Here is a 24,674-nt window from a genome sequence, read left to right on the forward strand (position 1 = left end):
TTTTACCAAGGCATCTTCTGTTATGTGCTAGACTCGACTGATCCATTTGTCGATTGTAAAAATGTATATTTTCCCTAGTTTATAACTCGAAAATAGATTGAGTTCGACTCTCAAGTGGTACTGTCACTTTATGAAAGTAATGGGAAATGTAAGTACACAGCTGTCGTTTATAATGACAATGCAGATGTACTAATAACCTAAAAACGTATTTGTTTTATTACGGTTATAATGTGAAGGCTAGAACCCCTACTATACGCTCTCCCTGTCAGGAGATTAAGGGTACTAAACGCGACCTCTGCAAATTCTTGCAAGCCGTGTAATTCACATTAAAGTATATGATCATGTATACCCAATATAACTATCACCTTTTGTTTAAAACAATGAGTTAGTGATTCATTGGTATAATTAGATCCTGTATGTGTGTTCTCATGCTATAGCAACCTAACTTGTTTGTTCTGTATGGTATTGTTTGATTCTCTTCACTATATGTTCTGTATGGTATTGTTTGATTCTCTTCACTATATGTTCTGTATGGTATTGACTCTTTGTGTGCTTCATTGTACTAGAAGTAATGAATAGCATTATCCTAAACTATACCTATTATAGTTTACTAATGTTCTACTTGGACTGTTATTGAAAAGACTCATTTATCTACTAAGTTATGCTTGTACTTTAAAACGGAGTTTTGTATAACTATAAAGTAACATAACTTTAAAAGAGTTTTGAAATGTTTTGACAACTTATAAATGACATAAGTAACATTTTGAAAGATGTTTATAACAAACATTTACACAATTATCATTGTGTTCAACTTGTATTCCCCCCTTAAAACAGTTAAAACAGTTAAAAGATTCATTACGGGGTATGAACTCACCTGATGTGGGTGATTCAATCGGGTATGCGTGTAAGGATGAGAAGTTCCACGAATGAAGTCCCGAGACACAATAGGTCCTCAATGACATATATTGGCATGAATATAGTGTTTATAAACAACTATATGAGAGGAAACACCTTCCGGGACTAGGAAACACTTTGATTCAGGTGCTATAGGCACCGAAGGGTTGCATCGAAAGGTTGTATGGCATGGAATTTGGCGTTTATGGCCCAAGGACCACTCCTTATGGAGTTTACGGCCTAAGGTCAATTCCCCCATGAGTTTACGGCCGTAAACTCATGGTACTAAGTGCCATAGGGTGTTTTGAGGTCTTATAAGTCAAGATTGAGCATCCAATGATCAAGTCCAATCCTTAGGAAGCATTAGGGGCACAATATCACCCCTTTATAGAGTTTACGACCTAAGGACCATTTCCTTATGAGTTTACGGCCGTAAACTCTATGTGGACATGTTTTCTTTGATGTTTAAGGTCTTTAACACTTCAAGGATGTGATCTAGGCTAGGTTCTAGGCATAAGGAAGGAAATTAGGGCAACATTGCACCCTTATAGGGAGTTTACGGCCTTGGGAGATCCTTGGCCATAAACTCTCTTCCAACCCTTGATTCTTGATGTTTCTAAGACATAAACATGTTAAATCTAGTACATAACAAGTTAGAACAAGAGTACTTACGATATAGGGGCTTGAATGGTCGGTTTTGGCCAAGAACACTAGTGTGTGTTCTTGGTGTTCTTGGTGTAACTTGAATATCTAAACAATCATGATTTCCATGGATGAAATCAATATATGTAGCTAGTTAATAAGATGTATCAACTAATCAAGGGAAAGAACACTTACACTTTTGAAGATCTAAGGTGAATGTTGTATGATAGTTGAGAGAGAATGAGGGAAAATCGGCCAAGGAATGAGAGAAATGACTAGAAATGACCAATTGCCTTATATATGCTCTTGAGTTTACGGCCACATGAGTTTACGGCCGTAAACTCATGGTCTGGTGGCCGTGAACTCACTTAGATGAGGTTAAGATTCGATTTGCTACACTTTGGCTCTAGCAGGTACTTTCCAACACTTATTCCTTAAGTGTATTAGGCTCAAAACTCCTTAGAATGACCTTTAACCGGGCTAGAACTCCGTACTAATGAGTTTGACACTCAGTTTAGTTGACTGACTGAGCTTATAAAGTAAAAAAATTTCGGGTTGTCACATCGTCCCCCCGTTAGATGGAATTTCGTCCCGAAATTAGCTCTCTTTGCATTACTACTGGGGTTGCGCTTGTTCGATTTGTAGAATACCCACTCGTAGACCTGACAACTTTGCCCTGGTGTTCCTGATAGGATTCATACTTGGTCCATCTATCATTACCTCGTGTATACAAGCCGTATATAATTAGGATTAGTAAGACGGTCGGATGTGCGACTCTGCCCCAGGTCCACAACCAAACAAGGAATAGGAGATAGGGCGGAAACACACATACTAAATCTGCGTAATCATAATCATATACCACCCTCGCGTATACACTGAATAGTAATAGGTGGGCTGTATTCGTCCTTAGCCTCTGTGCTCGAACTTGGTCTGCTGGACGAGCAGTATTTCGTGACGGTCTGCGAATATCTGACGATAAGGCTTCGGAGGACAAAGTACTCTTCGCATGAGTACTTCGGGGTTTAGAGTACGAAAGATAAAATCGAGGTTTAGGTTGGACTTTCGATACGAAGGATGAAAGTTTCGAGAACTTGCCGATCGAGGCGATAGGAACATATGAACTCAGTATGGTAAGGACCACGCCAACTCATGACGAAAGATAGTAACGGACTCTTTACTGAACAACGTTTTGGTCAAATGAAAGAAACGTCTGATATACGACGATGTATCCCTTGTATGCTCGATACTGTACTCCTAGTATGTTCGACAATGTAATCTTTGTAACTGTTCCCGTGTTTCCTGTTTTCTCTTTGAAGTTAACACTCCTACGTCTCGTACCGCTATGTGCGCATACATACGAACAAAAGTGCTTTACTAATTGGTGGGGATACTTTACATTATGGTCCTCCTTGGTACCACTACAATAACCTGCCATATACAAGTTATGAATATTTAAGATGAACCAGGCAGTCGACTGAGTAACTCTGCCTCAAATCCTCAACCAATTAAGGAATGGGGACTTAAGCGGAGTCACTCACTCTAAGTCTGCAACATCTTAGTTGTGCACAACCCTGATGTATATGGTAAGCCATAATAGCTTCTCTAAACGGATCTTTTAGTTCTCTTGAATACTGTGACCTATTTCAACATGTGAGTTGTTATAGTTACTTTTAAGTGTTATCCCCAAATTTTAATCTTATATGTATATAAATTAATTTTTAAAAGTAATTACTGTTTCGAAAACGTACCGCTACTCGTCGACGACTCCAGGGAAGATTCTCCTGCGGTGATCATCATAATGCGTCCATCCGCGCCTGAGTTCCTTTTTATCGGGCAGTCCCTCTGAAAATGTCCAGCCTCACCACAGCCATAGCAGGCTTGGTTTTCTTCAGCTCCGAGGACTTGGGAGATCGGTTGAGCCGGTGCCTTGCAGAAACGGACTGTGTGTCCCTTTCTGTGGCAGTTCAGACACTGCATTTCCCGGCATACTCCGGTGTGGTGAAAGTTGCACTTTCCACACTTCGGAAGGTTTCCAGCATATCGACTGGCAGGTGCTGAAGCAGTAGGCGTCGTAGCGGCGTACATAGTACTCGCTCGTTGCTCTTGCGGGGTGTCTTGTGTTGTTTGCTTCTTCTTTCTCTTGTTCCCCGACTTCTGATTATAGTCCTCTTCCCTCGATGGCTCGGGAATAGGGACTTTTACACCATGGCGGACTCCATGGTCGATGAGTCGCTGAGCCAGGCGCTTAGCACTATCGAACGTGGTTGGGTTAGAAGACAACACATTTCCTTGGGTCGGAGCAGTCAGACCCCAAATGTATCTTTCTATCTTCTTGCTCTCCGAGGTAATCATCCCGGGGCATAGAGTTGCTAGTTCGCTGAACCGGTCAGTGTAGGTCACTATGTCTGAGCCGACCATAGTGAGATCCCACAGCTCTTGTTCCAGTTTTTGAATCTCGCCTAACGGGCAGTATTCCTCCCGCATTAACTCTTTTAGGTTTTCCCAACCTATTGAGTTAGCCACTGATAGGGTCAGTGACTTAACATGGCTGTTCCACCATGTTAGGGCCTTGCCAGAGAAGGTGCAGGCAGTAAACTTCACTTTGCTTCCTTCTGGGCATAAACAGATTTCGAAGATCGACTCTGTTTTCTCGAACCATTGCATGAGGGCAATGACTCCTTCAGTCCCATTAAAGGACAATGGCTGGCATTTGGTGAAGTCCTTGTAGGAGAACTCTCTCGAGCGCACGAGGACCTCACCTCGAGTAGAATCAGTAGGCGTTCCACCTCCATTGGTACTGATGGAGTGATATTGAGCCATGCCTGTTGCCAGAGCCGCGGCCACTGCAGCGTTTATAGCTGCCATATCTATTTGCGAAGGAGGTGGCGTTGGAGTTATCAGAGTAGTGCGTCTGTTAGATCTGTGAGGAGGCATCTTTGCTAAAAGAATACAAAGATGAGACAGAATAAGTATAAAGCAATGGACACAAGCCGAAAGCTGAAAAGACAAGGTTATCCTAGTTCTGGATGTATCGGGTCCTGACTTCCACAGGGTTCTAGAAACAATTCATAAATGAGTCTATACCTAATAAACTCTATGAATTCGAAATAACTATCCTCGAATGAATATCTGTTTCCTGAATAATTGTTACCAGCTGCATGTAAGAAAATAATCTCAATATATAATGTGAGCAGTGTTCCCACTCGCTTATTAAATTAACCAGATTATTATTTATTAGTGTGACGTGTAAGACGTTTTGGTTATTTCGGCTGATCCCTGTTTCAAAACTTCTCATGAACTTGTTCTTGCTCCTCCTGGACTCTTCTGTTGTCTACTATGAGGAAGTGGTTACATCTATCTGGGCTTGTCGTGCGAGAATGAAAGTGACTAAAGAATCTATGAGCTTTAAGGTAACTTTATGGGGTGATCCTTACGGAGTCCTCCTATAATGGTACAAGGTATACAAGTTTGTATATATAATTGAAGATTAAATAGACCTTCGAATAAGTGATCCTACCCCTACACTACACCCTTAAGAGGAATGGATAGTGAAGCGTAGACCATAGATTCTAAGTCTATAAGATCTTGATTATATATAAAAATTTTAGGAATATACCTTGTAAGATTATAGTCCTATCCGCAAGGGTCTTTTAAGTTCTCACATAAGTTATTTATCTGGACTAAAATACTCCTATAGTATTCTACTCTGAATGTACTTGTTCTGGTGTTCTGGTAAGTTTTAACACTGTTGCAACACCACATCATTCCCAAACACATGTCGGTCACATCTCGAATGAATATAGTTGATCAGGCTATATTGATCCTAGCTATGATTACATAACTGTTCAGGTTGACGATAGTGCCCAACATTTAAATACTTTAGTTCTGTTCTCCTCGTGATACTGGTTCTATTATGTACATGTATAAGCAAGTAGATATATTTTTATAACTTGTAGTTATATCCTAAAATATATCATTATCCAGAGCACTTAAGCCCCATTGTATTTATAGTTGTATATCTTTTATCGGTTGATATACTTAGTTCACTATAAACAATGCTCTGATACCAATCTGTCACACCCCAAAACCGGAACGGCGGAAACATTCAGGGGTGGAGGACGCCATGTTTAGTATCACGAGATATGCATATGGTAAGCAAGTAATGAACAACCATTTCATTTCGAAAGAAAGTGTTTACAATGTGTGTGTTCACAAAACATAGAATTCATACACAAATAACAAAACAAGACTTGAAGCTATAAATGCTTCATCTTCTGAATACCCAGCACGAGCACCTGTCTAATAGTCTCCTGAGAATACAAGTTATTTGAAAGAGTTAATCAGCAATTAAGCTGGTGAGTTCATAAGAGTTTAGTGATGTAAGTAAGTGGTAAAGTGTTGTTAAAAATGTAAATGTAAAATGTTGTGAGTTGTAAGCTCTGTTTTGAAAAGATCGCCTGTTCCTCTAGAAAATCCTATATTTCCTACTTTGATGGAAGTTTAAGTAAAATGACACTACAATCCATTCTATGGGTACTAAGTGGGTACAAGTTATATAAGATTTAGAGTAAACAAACAATCGATTGTGTGCATCTGCCCTAAGCCCACAACCAAACAAGGAACAGGAATTAAGGCGGATAGCACACATTCCATTGGTTGTTAGATCGTCGTCATATATAACCCTGGTGAATTCACTTGTTACTCATGAAGTTAGTTGTGATGGTTCCTTTGTATCTAATGAAAAGTTCTGTAAGAAAACCCTTATTTCTTATAATAAAATGGTGACCACAGTGACTACTTTTATAATAACTTAGTTTATACTGATATATATAATCTAATATCGGATAGAAAGTTAACTGGGTGAATCTGCCCTAAGCCCACAACCAAACAAGGAACAGGAAGTAAGGCGGAAAGCACACATCCAACTACCTATTGGGTATTAGTTTTATATATAAACATGGTGTATAAACTAAGGTATTATAGAGTTACTCACCTAAGGTCCTTTAAATGTACTGGTTTAATAAAATGGATTAAACCCTCTACTGGGAAGTTTCTAGTTTTGAATACCAAAAGTACTGATTTTGGAAAGTATGTTTTGTACTAGAAAAACTGTGCTTTGACTCTGTGTCCTATAACCTGACCCATACCTGGTACCCTTATGATGACTTAATGTATACTAAGCATACATATATATAGAATCGGGTAGATAATAGATTGGGTGAATTCGTTCAAGCCCACAACCAAACAAGGAACAGGAAATGAAGCGGAGAGCACACATCCTATTAGCTGTCGGACCCTATTGGTATATATGTATCCTGTGATGTATACATTAAGGAATCATAAGACTAGCATTATGGTCCTATCTTTTAATCGTAGCCTTTTACCAAGGCATCTTCTGTTATGTGCTAGACTCGACTGATCCATTTGTCGATTGTAAAAATGTATATTTTCCCTAGTTTATAACTCGAAAATAGATTGAGTTCGACTCTCAAGTGGTACTGTCACTTTATGAAAGTAATGGGAAATGTAAGTACACAGCTGTGACAACCGTCAAATTTCGGTCAAGTCAAAGTCAAACAAAGTCAACAAGTCAAACCGGTCAACTCCATTAACCCTTGTATGTTAGGGTTTACGTTGTACAATTCGCTATTTTAATGAGAAAACATCATTTGGAAAATTCATGTGTTTGATTTTCCTTAGCCTTAACAGTGCTAAACAACGAACCAAAGCGATAAAACACTATTGCACAATTATCGGGGGTTGTGTAAGACTCTTAAACATGGCTTAACGGGGTTTACAAATATGACAATTGTAAAAATTTCATCATATTTACTATTTACTATTTACTATTTACTATTTACTATTTACTACCTACTATTTACTATTTACGTTTTAAAAATTACTATTATTAGCCAATTAGTATTAACCATCTTCTAGAAACATTTGTCATGATTACATCATGAATATGTCATATACACTAACTAGTTATATGGAGAATGTCAACATTTAACACTTATTATTAAAGAATTATATATGAATAGTAATTCTTACTAGTATAAATACAAGGCTTAAGTCACTCATTTTCTACACCATTCTCTCTCAATTTCAAGACTTCCAAGGTTAATCATCAAGCTTTCTTCCACTCTTGGTTCTCGATTCGTCAAGGCATCTTCTAAGTGTTTTTGAGTTGAACACTTCTCTTCTCCAACATCCATCCTCTAAGAACACATAAGGTGAGTTCATACCCCTACATTTACATGTTTTTCTTAAGTTTTAAGGGGGGGATACAAGTAAAATCATCAAGAACACAATTAAACTTTTTCTATCAGATTACATCAGAAAAGATGAACTTCGATCACGGACTGTTTTGGTCAACTTAAATATTTTAGTTTTCAAAACTGTTCCAGGTGCAAGTAGTTCAAACTCTTAGCTTTAAAATGGCTACTTTCACATCTCCATATGATTTTTCTACAATTTATGGTGATTTTTACAAAACTGCCTATCATTTCAGAGGCAAACCTGGACCAGTCTGTGATTATGAATATTTTCACCTCTGTTAGAGATCACTAAAAATCATGATAAAATTTACGAACAAACTAGACTCATATTCCAAACTCTCAGAATTTGCGGATTTGGATTTAGAGCCTTGATGATTTTTCTATAAATTTTCTAAGAACAGTAACAGAAACTGTATTCAACGAAAAGTTGCTGTCAATTTCATTTCACCTTGTAACATGTTGAGCAAGGTGTATATCTTTATGTGATTATATGTTATTGCAATATATGACATTTTATCTTAATATTTAGACACACATCAGTTTACAAATGGATTTGGACATATAAAATATAAAGAATAACAAGTGATTATAATCAAAGTACAACCGATACATTCAAACATTTAATAAACTATTTTGAATATAGTTTGCATACATTACTACGTACTACCCTTGGTTGATAAACTATAATAGGTATAGTTTATGATACATTACATAACACATACATTTAAAAAGGGTACATTTATACAAATGATATTTTCATTAAGCAAGGTACGGCCATACGGTACCAAGTTTTCATAACACGTAATTCCGTTAATGACTTTGTGAGACATTTACTTCAAATTACCATTAAGTCCTGTATTGTAACTAGAGTCTCCTTGAGGGAGAGCGTGATAGTTGTGTATAGATCTATATTGGGTTTGACAAACCCACACCTAAACTGCATGCAACAGTTAGACCGATAGGTCTGGGGTGACAAATGTCATAACATTTTCGACGCCCGAAGAACGTCGTTTTAGGCAACCTTGGTCATAGTATGGTTATAATAAACTCACATAAAGTATTAATAAACATTGGAATTTACGGGAACTTCATTAAAATTTAACGAGTTTATGTCGATTTAAACTTGCATTGTTTTACTATAAATATGACAAATTACTGGTACATTTCGGTCTTTGGGTTTTAAAACTACATTTACACATTAAGGAAAATATTGGATTTTCTAACACAAATACTACTTTTACAAACGAAAGGCTTTTAATAATACCAAACAAAAGCTTATGAACTCACCAACCTTTGTGTTGACACTTTTTCAAACAACTTGTATTCTCAGGAAATCATTAAACAGGTAACCAAGTGCTTTTGAGGATGGGGCGCTAAGGCGTCTACTATTTCATATTTTGTCAACATATTGTAATTGATTCGTAAACATGTAATTCATACAATGATGTCACTTTTTCAATTATATATATGTTGGTTGTGTTTGCTTCAATTACTATTACAATTGTTGTTATGATACTATACATGAAGTCATCCACCCCCGGACGTTTCCGCCATCCTTGGTTTGGGGGTGTGACAACAGCTGTCGTTTATAATGACAATGCGGATGTACTAATAACCTAAAAACGTATTTGTTTTATTACGGTTATAATGTGAAGGCTAGAACCCCTACTATACGCTCTCACTGTCAAGAGATTAAGGGTACTAAACGCGACCTCTGCAAATTCTTGCAAGCCGTGTAATTCACATTAAAGTATATGATCATGTATACCCAATATAACTATCACCTTTTGTTTAAAACAATGAGTTAGTGATTCATTGGTATAATTAGATCCTGTATGTGTGTTCTCATGCTATAGCAACCTAACTTGTTTGTTCTGTATGGTATTGTTTGATTCTCTTCACTATATGTTTTGTATGGTATTGTTTGATTCTCTTCACTATATGTTCTGTATGGTATTGACTCTTTGTGTGCTTCATTGTACTAGAAGTAATGAATAGCATTCTCCTAAACTATACCTATTATAGTTTACTAATGTTCTACTTGGACTGTTATTGAAAAGACTCATTTATCTACTAAGTTACGCTTGTACTTTAAAAACGGAGTTTTGTATAACTATAAAGTAACATAACTTTAAAAGAGTTTTGAAATGTTTTGACAACTTATAAATGACATAAGTAACATTTTGAAAGATGTTTATAACAAACATTTACACAATTATCATTGTGTTCAACTTGTATTCCCCCCCCCCCCCTTAAAACAGTTAAAAGATTCATTACGAGGTATGAACTCACCTGATGTGGGTGATTCAATCGGGTATGCGTGTAAGGATGAGAAGTTCCACGAATGAAGTCCCGAGACACAATAGGTCCTAAATGACATATATTGGCATGAATATAGTGTTTATAAACAACTATATGAGAGGAAACACCTTCCGGGACTAGGAAACACTTTGATTCAGGTGCTATAGGCACCGAAGGGTTGCATCGAAAGGTTGTATGGCATGGCATTTGGAGTTTATGGCCCAAGGACCACTCCTTATGGAGTTTACGGCCTAAGGTTAATTCCCCCATGAGTTTACGGCCGTAAACTCATGGTACTAAGTGCCATAGGGTGTTTTGAGGTCTTATAAGTCAAGATTGAGCATCCAATGATCAAGTCCAAGCCTTAGGAAGCATTAGGGGCACAATATCACCCCTTTATAGAGTTTACGGCCTAAGGACCATTTCCTTATGAGTTTACGGCCGTAAACTCTATGTGGAAATGTTTTCTTTGATGTTTAAGGTCTTTAACACTTCAAGGATGTGATCTAGGCTAGGTTCTAGGCATAAGGAAGGAAATTAGAGCAACATTGCACCCTTATAGGGAGTTTACGGCCTTGGGAGATCCTTGGCCGTAAACTCTCTTCCAACCCTTGATTCTTGATGTTTCTAAGACATAAACATGTTAAATCTAGTACATAACAAGTTAGAACAAGAGTACTTACGATATAGGGGCTTGAATGGTCGGTTTTGGCCAAGAACACTAGTGTGTGTTCTTGGTGTTCTTGGTGTAACTTGAATATCTAAACAATCATGATTTCCATGGATGAAATCAATATATGTAGCTAGTTAATAAGATGTATCAACTAATCAAGGGAAAGAACACTTACACTTTTGAAGATCTAAGGTGAATGTTGTATGATAGTTGAGAGAGAATGAGGGAAAATCGGCCAAGGAATGAGAGAAATGACTAGAAATGACCAATTGCCTTATATATGCTCTTGAGTTTACGGCCACATGAGTTTACGGCCGTAAACTCATGGTCTTGTGGCCGTGAACTCACTTAGATGAGGTTAAGGTTCGATTTGCTACACTTTGGCTCTAGCAGGTACTTTCCAACACTTATTCCTTAAATGTATTAGGCTCAAAACTCCTTAGAATGACCTTTAACCGGGCTAGAACTCCGTACTAATGAGTTTGACACTCAGTTTAGCTGACTGACTGAGCTTATAAAGTAAAAAATTTTCGGGTTGTCACATGACTATAAAAAGTTGAGAGAGATTTAGAGAGAGATTTGGGAGAGATTTGGGAGAGATTGGGAGAGATTTGAGAGAGATTCACTTTTAGCCATTTTTATCGAATAATCTTGCAATGCAAGGTCCGTGGACCCCGTTATACTTCGTTTATGATTATTTTAAGTCCCCAAAAGGGTTCATAGTCGTGTTTTGATGCGTTTAACTCCCTTCTAAGGGTTTCACATTGAAAAACACATAGATTCTTCTAGACACTTGAATTTTTGACATACAAATGCACATTTTTATACATAGAATAACTTTTTAACATACAAGTATTAGTTAAGTTTGACCGGTTTGACTTGTTGACTCTGACTTGAATTTGGCGGTTGTCACATTATCCCCCTGTTAGAAGGAATTTCGTCCCGAAATTTGCATTTTGAGTGGGACTTCAAGGGTCGGGGAATAGATGTGGGTATTTTTGCTTCATTTGGTCCTCATGCTCCCAAGTAAACTTGGGTCCTCGCTTGGCGTTCCACCGGACCTTTACGATGGGAATGCGGCTTTGTTTCGTCGATTTGACCTCTCGGTCCATGATTTCAACAGGTTCCTCTACGAAGTGGAGGTTCTCATTGATCTCAATTTCTTCCAAAGGAATGAAAAGGGTCTCATCCAACAAACATTTCTTCAGGTTTGACACATGGAATGTAGGATGAACGTGCTTGAGTTCCTGTGGTAATCGTAGCTTGTATGCCACCGGGCCAATCCTGGCGAGGATTTCGAATGGCCCGATATACCTTGGATTTAATTTCCCTCGTTTTCCGAAGCGTATTAAGCCCTTCCAAGGTAATACTTTTAGAAGTACCCGATCTCCAACTTGGAACTCCAAAGGTTTTCGTCTCTTATCTGCGTAGCTCTTTTGTCGGTCTTGCGAAGCCTTCATTCGTTCTCGAATTTGGACGATCTTCTCGGTTGTTTCCCTTATGATCTCCGGGCCATTGAGTGCGGTGTTAGGGACTTGCCCTTTTGCTAGTTGCGTATCGCCCACCTCGGCCCAGCACATGGGTGATCTGCACTTTCGGCCGTAGAGGGCTTCGAACGGAGCAACTTTGATGCTAGTGTGATAACTATTATTGTAGGAAAACTCAATAAGAGGTAAATGAGTATCCCAAGCTTTACCAAAGTCTATCACACAAGCCCTTAGCATGTCCTCTAACGTCTGAATGGTTCTTTCACTCTGACCGTCAGTCTGTGGGTGGTAGGCTGTACTCATATCCAGCCTAGTTCCCATAGCCTTCTGTAGTGACTGCCAGAATCATGACGTGAACCTACTATCTCTGTCGGAGATGATGGATATCGGTACTCCGTGAAGGCGCACTATTTCTCTAATGTAAATCCTTGCCAGCTTCTCCATTTTGTCTGTCTCTTTTATTGGTAGGAAGTGTGCGGATTTGGTTAATCTGTCGACGATTACCCAGATGGTGTCAAGCCCACCCGTGGTCTTAGGTAACTTGGTAATGAAATCCATCGTAATCCGCTCCCACTTCCACTCGGGTATCTCTGGTTGTTGAAGTAGTCCCGAGGGCTTTTGGTATTCTACCTTAACCTTGGCGCAAGTCAGGCACTTGCCCATGAAGGTAGCTATTTCAGCTTTCATGTTCGGCCACCAATACATCTTCTACATCTTGTCTGAGCCGGGATGCACGGAGTAGCGAGTTTTATGAGCTTCGTTCATGACAACCTCCCTGAATCCACCAAATTTTGGTGTCCAGATCCGGTTCATGAGACAACGAACTCCGTCATCCCTGACTTCAAGATTTTTGTCCATTCCTCTTAATGCTTCACCTGTCACGTTCTCTGGCTTCAAGGCTTCCTCCTGGGCTTCCTTGATTTGTGCGGACAGGTGTGAGTGAATGGTCATGGTCAATGCCTTCACTTGGCGGCCCGAGTACTCCTTTCTGCTTAAAGCGTCTGCAACCACATTGGCCTTTCCGGGGTGATAACGAATCTCGCATTCATAATCGTTTAGTAATTCCACCCATCGCCTTTGTCTCATGTTGAGTTCTTTCTGATTAAGGATATGCTGGAGGCTTTTGTGATTGGTGAAGATGGTGCATTTGGTGCCGTAAAGGTAATGCCTCCAGATTTTTAGGGCGAAAACTACTGCTCCTAATTCAAGGTCGTGCGTCGTGTAGTTTACCTCATGCGTCTTCAGTTGTCTTGAGGCGTAAGCAATGGCTTTTCCTCGTTGCATTAACACACACCCTAGACCTTGGTTTGATGCATCGCAGTAACCCACAAAGTCTTCGGTTCCATCTGGTAGGGACAAGATCGGAGCACTGCATAGAGTTCGTTTTAGTGTTTGGAATGCAGCCTCTTGCTTGTCTCCCCAGACGAACGCCACCCCTTTTGAGTCAGAGTGGTGAGTGGTTTTGCAATTTTGGAGAAGTTTTGAATGAATCTCCGGTAGTAACCGGCGAGCCCTAAAAATTGTCAGATCTCCGTGGGTGTTCTTGGTGCTGCCCAACTTTCAATTGCCTTGATCTTTGAAGGGTCCACATGGATTCCTTCCTTGCTGACTACATGCCCGAGGAAATTCACCTCTCGGATCCAGAACTCACACTTTGAAAACTTTGCGTACAATTTCTCCGCTCTCAGCGTCTCTAGGACTCGACGTAAATATTGGTCGTGTTCTTCCTTACTTCGGGAGTAGACTAGTATATCATCAATGAAAACAACTACGAACTTGTCTAAGTAAGGTCGACACACCCGATTCATCAGGTCCATAAACGATGCGGGTGCGTTTGTTAAGCCGAAAGGCATCACTACAAATTCGTAGTGACCATAGCGCGTTCTGAACGCCGTCTTGGGAATATCCTCCTCTTGAACTCGTAGTTGATGGTATCCAGATCTAAGGTCAATCTTCGAGAAGAAACACGCTCCTTGTAGTTGGTCGAAGAGGTCATCGATTCGAGGCAAAGGGTATCGGTTTTTGATGGTGAGTTTGTTTAATTCGCGGTAGTCAATACACATACAGAACGATCCGTCCTTCTTCTTAATGAACAAAATCGGTGCTCCCCAAGGCGAGAAGCTTGGTCTAATGAAGCCTTTGCTCAGTAGTTCGTTCAGTTGACTGGACAGTTCCTGCATCTCGGCTGGAGCTAGACGGTATGGCGATTTGGCTACGGGGGTAGCTCCGGGAATTAAGTCGATTCGGAATTCGACTTGTCGAGGAGGGGGCACTCCGGGAAGGTCTTCTGGGAATACATCGGGGAAATTGCAGACCTCCGGAATGTCCCTGATGTCTTTCATTCCTTGACCCTTATCTACGACGTGGGCTAGGAAGGCGTGGTACTCCTTGCGGAGGTACTTTTGAGCCTTGATACAAGAGATGATCTGAAAGTTTGTGCTAGGCTTGTCGCCATAAACGACGAGAGCTTCGCCACTCGGCAGATTAAAGCGAACGGCCTTTTCGTGACATAGGATTTCCGCATGGTGACGGCATAACCAATCCATGCCAATGATAACGTCAAAAATTTTTATGGTGACCGGCATAAGGTCGATTAGGAAAGAGTGATTATTTAAGGTGAGGGTATACCCGATGTAAATATCATTAGTGTTCTCTGTTTTTCCGTTAGCCATTTCTACGGTGAATGTGTCTTTTAGTGTTTGTGGTGTTTGATTAAGAAAGCATTTAAATTGGTGGCTCACGAACCTTTTCTCCGCGCCACTATCGAAAAGAATGCATGCGTAGGTATTGTTGAGGGGAAACGTACCGGTAACCACAGTTGGATCTGCGACGGCTTCCTCATGACCTATTGCCAGAACTCTACCCACTTCGTCGGGGTTGGGGTTCCTTGCCTTCGGGCAGTTACGTTTGAGGTGTCCTGCTTCTCCACATCCATAGCAGGTTCGGCTTGCTCCGGCGTTGGCAGCTTGTGCGTTCGGTTGGGCTGGAGTTCTACAGAATCGGGCGGTGTGCCCCTTTTTGTTACAGTTGGTGCAATGCATTTCACGGCATGCACCGTTGTGGTGGTAGCTGCATTTGTTGCACTTGGGCAGGTTTCCGACGTATTGCCTTATCGGAGTGGGGTTGGCAGTGGTTGTGGCAGCGTGAACTGCAACCACTTGTTGTTTCTTGGCAGGGTCTTGAGTAGACTGGTCCTTTTTCTTGTTCCAGAATTTTCTTTTGTTGTTTCCCCCTTTGGCTTGCTCGGAGGTGGTCGTTACAGTGCCATGGCTGGCGTTATGGTCGATGAGTTGCTGTGCCAGTTCCTTGGCACTGTCGAAGGTAATTGGCTTTGAGGCCAACACGTGTCCTTGGAGTTGTTGACATAATCCCCATACGTATCTTTCCACCTTCTTGCTTTCAGTAGGAACCATCCCGGGACACAGCATGGCTAGATCGCTGAACCTTGAGGTGTACGACAGGATGTCAGAGCCTGTCATTTTAAGACCCCAAAATTCTTCTTCCAGCTTCTGTATCTCACCCCTGGGGCAGTACTCCTTCATTAACATGGTTTTCAGATCTTCCCATGTTATCGCATTAGCCACCGGGAGCGTTAATGCCTTGACGTGACCCTTCCACCAAGTGAGGGCTCTTTCGGAGAATGTGCATGAAGCAAATTTGACCTTGCTTGCTTCATGGCATGCGCATATTTCGAAGATGGTCTCGGTTTTCTTGAACCATTGTAGCAACACTATGACACCTCCGCTTCCGTTGAAGGTTTTGGGCTTGGCGTTAGTAAAGTCTTTGTAGGTACACTCTCTCGAGCGTCCCTGACCGTCCCCGTTATTAGAATTCGAGGCGCCACTGCCTGCACCTCCCGAATTACTAGGGTTGATTTGGGCTATCACGGCTTCCACTGCGGCTGCTATCGCAGCCTGGAACATGGTTGGGTCGAACTGAGGAGGTAGTGGTGGGGGTGGTGCAGCCCCAGCTGCTTCGCCGCATCTAGGATTCCTACGAGGTGGCATTTTCTGCCATTTTACAAGAATGAAAAGACAATAAGTCTTTGATACAAGTCGAGTGTTAAACTAAACATTATTAGTTCTTTATATGCATCATGATTCTGACTTGTAAAAATGTTGTAAGAATTCATTCATACTAGAAGTCTATAAACAATGAAATATAGACTTTATGAATTTCGATAGTATTGATTCTCATGAAATGTCTGTGATAGTATCCACACCGGGTCCAACCAATAATCACTTGATGTATAATATTTACATGTAATTAAGATTAAATAAACCTTCGAATCTAATGGTTCTGCCTTGGGCCCACAACCAAACAAGGAACAGGATCCAAGGCGGAACCACAATTTCTAGATCGACATGGTCTCAATTACATATAACTTTGGTTTATACCTCAGGCGATCATAGGTTGAGCACCAGTAAATTTTTATCTGAAAAATAGTTCATGTTATGAATCTGATGTAGTGTTCCCAATAAAACAAATGGCGCGTCAATATCATTGATATAACTTAGTATACAGTACTTTGGAAAAATTCGACCCTACTAGGGGTCTATGCTACATCAATGTACGGAAAATTTTGACCGCCTAACAGATCCCGGAAGTGTAAACACTTAAATTGCGAGATCGGAACTAGAATACTAGAAAATAATAGTAATATTTATCCGCAAACTAGATTAAACTGGAGCGAGCAGTGCAATACTACTTGCGGCGGTTGAAGCTCTGAGGATCACGAAGTATAGACACGAAGTTCCTCATTTCAGCTCGGGATTCCGCCGCTTGGCGCTCTGCTTCAGCCAGGCGTCCTTCAAAAGTGGCTCGGTGTTCTCGGAGTTCTTGCACTTCAGCTCGGGTCGCAGCCATTTCCCGTCGAAGAAGCTCGGTGCGGTCTCGAGTCTGATCGTGTTCATCATCCAAACGGCGAATGCGAACGGAATTGACTTGGCTGGTGGCACCAACCTCCATGAGATGTCGGGTGTTAACTCTTGTTTGCTCTTCGTGGCGTGTGACATGGTGAACTATGACAGGGAGGGCTCGGTCGGCTGACCCTCCTCTGCTGAGATCGTAGAAACCTCGTTGCATGCCATAGGGAGGTCGTTGACCTTGCTCTCGGCTCCATCGATGTATAGTTTCAGCCCATTGGGGCATCGGGCCCTGGAAGTGTTGCGGAGGAATAGGGGCAAGGTTCTTCTTCGGGATCTTCCTTTTCTCCTTCACCATCTACTGATTCTTCATCTTCTATGGGCTGCTCATCTTCCATGGGTTCTTCTTCGGGATCTTCCTTTGGGTTTTCCACGATCCAACCGGCATTCCCTTGGTTAGGAAAGTAGGGGTCACCTGGTAAGTGGAATCCTGCCATCGTACCTGTACGAGAATGGGGATAAGGAGGAATGTCGCGAGAAAAACTTTGGGAACAAGAAGTTAATTGTCGAAGTTGTGACTACGGCTTTTTGTGTTAAAATACTCCTATAGTATTTTTAAGTTTGATTTTTGAAATTTTTGGTAAGCTGCAGACTTGTTGCTCACCATGATCCTTCTTCGGCATACATTGGTCCTACCTTGGCTGAATATAGTTGATCAGGCTATATTCATCCAAAATCTGACTACATACCCCGAAGCGGAATCATGGTGTTCAACTGGTCTTGATACTTTTATGTTATTGCCACTATGATACTGAATTAGTATGTGCGATTGTGCGAATACTTTTATAAAAATATAAATTTTTATTTTAAAGCATTTTTTTGAAAAGCTACGTCAGAGAATTTTGTCCCGTTGTATTTATAGTTTGTATATCTTACGTGGTTCGATATACTTAGTTCACTATAAACAAAGCTCTGATACCAATCTGTCACACCCCCAAACCAGAACGGCGGAAACGTTCGGGGGCGGATGACGTCATGCTCAGTATCATAACCATAGTGAAGAAAGTAAAACACAACCATCATAGATATAATTTAAAAGATTACATTGTTTCCAAAATACATGTTCCAAAAATACATGTTTCCAATTAAATTACATATGATGATAAAATGTAGCAAAATAATCTACGCCTTAGCGTCTTGACTTCAGAAATCTTGCGGTTACTTGTATTACTGATTACCTGAAAATACAAGTTGTTTTGAAAAGAGAGTATCAGCATAAAGCTGGTGAGTTCACAAGTATTTTATAAAAATAAATGTTGTTTCCTTAACGTTTGTTACAAGTTTGTTTCCCGAAAATCCAATATTTTCTAAAAGATTTGTTGTAAACTGAATTGAAACAAGGCCTAGTATGTGTAAGTAAATCGTCATACTTATGTGTGTGTTTTATATTTAAATAAAACTCCTTTGTATAAAGCCTTAGAAATTTCCGTGAATTTTATGCTGTGTTAATATTCCATGCGAGATGTTATAATCATACTAAAGACTAGATGGCCTCGAATGCGACGTTCTTCAGGCGTCGGAAAGTTATGACACTTGTCACCACAGACCTGCCGGTCTAGCTGTTGCAAGCAGCTCAGGTGCGGGTTTGTCGGACCCAGTATAGATCTATACACAACTATCACGTTCTCATTCCAAGAGATTCTGATTATAACTAAAGGACTTTTCTGTGGTACTTGGAGTACCCCGAAGGAGAATGTCTCACAATTATTCATTAACGAGTTCACGTAGTGTGTAGTGAAAGTTCGTTTTGTAAATCGATAAAGTTATTGTTTTCTTTGTTAAATGAAGTGTTTCAAAACTATACCCATTATAGTTTATCAAAAGTGTTGTATGATGGTATTAAAACCTGGTTACGCATGTATATGTATTACAAATAAAGGACATTGGAAATACTAAGTGTAAATCTTACACACCTTGCTCAACATGTTACAAGGTGTGAATAACTCTTAAATATGTATTTGACAGTTTTACCCTTAACTGTCACTGTTTTTGAGTAATTATAGAAAAATCATCGTAAGTCAAAAACTGAATCCGCAAACTCTGAGTATTTGGAAAAAGTGTCTACAGTGTTCATAAATTTTCCCATAATTTTTGGTGGTCTCAAACTAGTGTGAAAATGTTCATTTTCACAACCTGGTCTGATTTCGTTGCTGCAGTGATGGGCAGTTTTGTAAAAATCACCATAAATTGTAGAAAAATCGTATAGAGGTGTGCAAGTAGTCATTTTAAAGGTATAAACCTGAACTACTTTCATATTATACAGTTTTGAAAAATATTAAGTTTAAGTTGGGTAAAACAGTTCGTGAACAGGTCACAACTTTTCTGTTGTAAGCTGTCAAGTTGAGTATTGAATATGTTTTGGTGTTTTAACTTGTATTCCCCCCTGAAAACTGAAGAAGAATAGAAAATGTATGGGTATGAACTCACCTTGAGTGATTCTTGGAAGAGTTGAAGGTCGAAGACGAGGAGTATCAAGTCAAGAACACTTGATGAACACGTAAAAGCTTGGATGATCCTAAGAACGATTCTTTGGCGTTAAAATGTGTGTAGATGATTCAAGGATGTTATGAAAACATGGAATAAAACAATGAGTTTAGAGGAAATACTTACCAAAAAGTGAAGTAATAGCTCAAGAACACTTCCAAAAGTGGCTGGAAGTTGAGAGAAAATAAGCTTCTTTGTGTGGTAAGAAAGGTGTAAAAGTGTGGGAATGATCAAAGTGAATCAAGAAATCCTCCAGGGATTTCTTTATATAGAGGAGTTGCTGGAGCAATTTGCAAGATTGATAGGATGTTTGCCTTGGTTTGTGTGATGTGGATAGGGTTGGGTTAATGGGGAAGCGACACATGGAGGCAAGTGGGCACACTTGACCCACTTGTGGGGTAAAATATCCTTAGATATTTCTATTAATGAAATAATGATTTTAAATTAATAAATCCTTGAGAAATAAATAAAATATGAGTTTTGGGAGTTTAAAATGGTAAAAATATGAATTTGGTGAAAAAAATCCCGTCAAAAACGTCAAAAACGGGCTTAGGAGGCGAAAGTAGTCGAAAACCGGAAGAAGGGAGCGAACCTGCGAGGGGTTCGGTGCTTCAGGCTAAGGACCGAGAGTGGCGCAAGGAGGGACCGAAGGTTAGGACCCGGGCCCGAAGGTGTGAGAGAAGCGAAATGGACCGAAGTTCGGTCTATTTCGGGTGTGAGAGGGAGGTTTCGGCTCTGACTGGCTTCGGTTCTTAGGTTTCGGTCCTAATGGGGCTTCGGTCCTAATAGGAGCTTCGGCCCTATATGACTATTTTTCAATTTAACTTCCCGTTTTGCGCGATTTTTGGCTATGTTAAGGGTCGAGATGATCCGAATGACTATAAAAAGTTGAGAGAGATTTGGGAGAGATTGGAGAGAGATTCACTTTTAGCCATATTTATCGAATAATCTTGCAATGCAAGGTCCGTGGACCCTGTTATACTTCGTTTATGATTATTTTAAGTCCCCAAAAGGGTTCATAGTCGTGTTTTGATGCGTTTAACTCCCTTCTGAGGGTTTCACATTGAAAAACACATAGATTCTTCTAGACACTTGAATCTTTGACATACAAATGCACATTTTTATAATAGAATAACTTTTTAACATACAAGTATTAGTTAAGTTTGACCAGTTTGACTTGTTGACTTTGACTTGAATTTGGCGGTTGTCACAGGTGATATATTTGTTGTATGATTTATTGAAGATATATGATAAAACTATTTGTTTTTTTACGTGATGGACATGTATGTGCAACACGAACTCACTAGGCCCTAGGCTTACCGATTTAGAAACTTTAAATGTGCGCAACCCAGGAAACTATTTAGCAAGTGGCAGTGAAAAGTCCAAGGAGAAGGATTGATCCAGAAGACGGCAGAGGAATTCCGCAAAGACGTAACACCCGAAGTTGTTCAACTGAAGATTTTATTTTATTTTATTTTGCTTCCGCTGTAGTTTAGTCTATAAGTAAGTTTAGAATTGATCTTGGGAGATGTTGGAACGATTATTTATTATATAATCTATATATGATAATTGGGGTGTTACAATATGCTAGGTTAGATGCTAGAAATAAAAATTTGCATTTATTTATATACAAGGTTAAAAGAGAAAAAAAAATGGAAAGTACAATGATATTATTTGATAGATTTTTTTAAATGCCTTAATACGAAAAAGTTCATGTACATTATTAAAATTGCTTATGTTTTTCAAAGTACAATGCTATAGTAGGTTTTTCCAAAGTAAATTATCTTAATAAGCAAACCTTGAAAGTAAAATGTTATAATTTGTTGTATTTTTTTAAATTAGAATGTTATAATTTCATTTGAATGTTGTCCCATTTAATATATATCTTCCTTTTAATGTTGATTAGGTTTGGTTGGAATGGAAGAATCTAATATGATTTGTAATTAGGTGATGAATAAGGCTGGAATGTAAAGCCAAAATGGGTTGGAATGGGTTGGAATGCAATCAGGAATGGATTGTAGGAATGGGTGGAAGAATTGGGGGATGTGAGACATCAAGTACGGTTGTGTATGGCGTATTAGATGTGTATATATGGTGTATTAGATGATTGTATGTGATGATTATAAAAAGTAGATAGGATTCATATAGAGTACGGTTAAATAGTCGTACTCTATTAGGCAATGTAATCTAATACACTCATCTATTAATACGCCTTCAACTTATATATATATATATATATATATATATATATATATATATATATATATATATATATATATATATATTCAACCGTACTAGATTACACTTTTTCTAGTAGTGGACGGAACCGGTACCGACCCGTACCGTTCCCGATTTCCCGAAAATCGAATTTGGTCGAAAGTCAATCTCGAGTACCGAACCGAATTAAGAACATCGGTACCGGTACCGGTACCGGGAATGGTAAAATCGGTACTAGTATCGGTACCGGCGGTACCGATTCCCGAATTTCATGTATTTGGAGTACCAAGTACCGTCTCATATTTTTAAATTCGGTACGGTTCGGTACCGGTTCCGGTACGGTACCGGTACATGATCGGGATTTGGGACAAACTGCTCATCCCTATTTAAAAATATATGTGAAAATCTAAACCGCCACTTCCCGAAATTAAGGGCATGCGAGTAAAAATACATTGAATTATAAAGCGAAGATACTTTCAAACATGGGTAAATATACAAATGCATCAATTTATCTAATTATCGTATAGATGTGACATCTTATAAGAATCTATTGGATAGAAAGTGACTCAATACGGGATCGATTTTATAAGGCGGTTTGAGTTGTTGTGTTGATTGGTTAATGCTATTGCTACGTACACTAGCCATCGCCCCAACTCCAATGTTTATAGTTAACATTGAAGTTTACAAATCGTTCATAATAAATAAATAAAATATCCCTTAAAAGTCCAAAATAATAATTATATATAATTAAATTTGGTTTCTAATTTTGGAGCGACAATGAATTTTATTAAGACCGGAGGGAGTGGGAAGGAAGTTTCCCTCACTTTTTGTGGGTCATACCACCATTTCATTCACTTTCGTTTCTCTCACCTAAAACCCAAGGAATGAGTGGGAAGGGCTTCGCTCATTATTTTTTTTTTTTTTTAAATAAAATTAATTTTTTTATGATTTATAGTTTTTAAATTAATACTAAACATAAAATTTAATTAAAAGTAAAAAGCATTTCATTAATTAAAATAAAAATTACATTAAACCTAATATTTAAATAAGTAGAAAATAAAAAAAAACGCAAACAAAAAATCAAACAACCCACAACATAGAAAACATAATTAATATCCTAATTTTAAAATACCAAAATACGTCACTCGGAATCATCGTCCTCGTCATTGACCTCATCGTCTTCATCATTCTCCCGAACGTCACTCTCGTCATCGGAATCTTTGCTCTCGACGAACATATCAGAATCCTCGTCTGATTCGTCAAACAAATTATCGTGAGAAAACTCTATCGGGGGCTGAATATGAGCACTATAAATGTGCTCCACCAAATCAGCACGAAGGGCGTGATGAATGTCGCGATTGTGTACTTCTCTTCTATTCGCCCTATACTCTTGTGTACCAACGGTTACTCCTTCGACATTTGGCAAAACTTCATTATCGTTGTACCGACATATCGCTCTTCCTTCGTCATCAAGAATCATATTATGCAATATGATACATGCATACATTACGTCCTGTAACCTTTTCACTTCATATGACATTGCACCGATTGCTAGTACTTGCCAACGTCTCTTAAGTACACCAAATGTTCGTTCCACATCCTTCCTAGCTGACTCTTGCGCCTCTTTAAACTTTTTCCTTTTCGGGTCGTTAGGACATGTAAACGATTTCACAAAAACAGACAAGGGAGGATATATACCGTCAGTAAGATAGTATCCACGCTTATATGCTACCCCATTTGCTTGAAAAGGTACATCGTGCGACTTTCCAAGGTAGATATCGTTGAATACCGGCGACTGGTCTAGCACATTGATGTCATTGTTTGCACCAGCTGGACCAAAGAATGCATGCCATATCCAAAGATCATGTGATGCGATAGCCTCTAGAACGATCGTCGGCTCTTTGTGGTCGCCTCTCATGTACTGACAACGCCATGCGTTGGGGCATAATAACCAACCCCAATACATGCAATCGATACTACCAAACATTCCAGGGAATCCATGCTTGCCTTCATGCACCCTGTACAATTGGTGGATATCCTTGATAGTTGGTTTGCGCAAATATCGTTGCCCGTAAACCAAACAGATCGCTTTGCAGAACTTGTACACACACTCCCGCACGGTACGCTCTGACATCCTAAAATACTCGTCCCATTTTTCTACGCAACAGCGACTTTCTTGGTTTAGATCATGCACGCGATGTTTCGTCTAGTCGGTTTTGATAGTATACAACCGTTTTCGCCATGACGGAACCAATAAACTTAGCCTCCTCTACAGCCGTCGAATCGGATGATGAAGATGATGACATTTTGATTAATATTTTTTAGAAAGAAGTATAAGGTATGGGTTAAAAAAATGGTTAATGTTGTGGTATTTATAGTTTAAAAAAACAGAAAAAAAACAAAGACAATGACAAAAAATTATGTAAATAAAAAAATGATTGGGAGGTTATCGTATTATTAACATTTAACGTGAACACTCACCACACAATTAAAAGCGCCTAGCCAGGGAAAAAACATATAAACAAAAAAAAACGGATAATAAGTTGAAGAGTTATATATAAACTTGAAGGGTTTTTTTTTTTTTTTTTTCTCAAAATGTTGTTGATAGCAAAAGTTTTAGAATATTTTAAAAATACGTAAATTTAGTTAATAGCAAAAGTTGAACCTTTTTAAAATATAAAAGTACTAATATTAGTCAAAATAGAAATATAAATAAACTAATAGATAATTAGCTCTATAAGAAAAAAAGAAATGACATGGTATCATCGTGATC

General features: G+C 39.2%; 1 protein-coding gene across 1 annotated transcript; it reads right to left on the bottom strand.

Moving 5' to 3' along the window:
* Positions 1 to 23,042: 23,042 nt before the first annotated feature.
* On the bottom strand, positions 23,043 to 23,819 carry LOC145112638 (uncharacterized). The gene has a single exon (XM_079048779.1). The coding sequence runs from the start codon at positions 23,817 to 23,819 to the stop codon at positions 23,043 to 23,045; it is 777 nt and encodes a 258-aa protein (XP_078904905.1).
* Between the last annotated feature and the right edge of the window lie 855 nt (positions 23,820 to 24,674).

The sequence above is a fragment of the Lactuca virosa genome, chromosome 5, assembly GCF_052849685.1.
Source record: "Lactuca virosa cultivar CGN04683 chromosome 5, Lactuca_virosa_CGN04683_v6, whole genome shotgun sequence".
In the NCBI taxonomy this organism is placed as follows: Eukaryota; Viridiplantae; Streptophyta; class Magnoliopsida; order Asterales; family Asteraceae; genus Lactuca; species Lactuca virosa.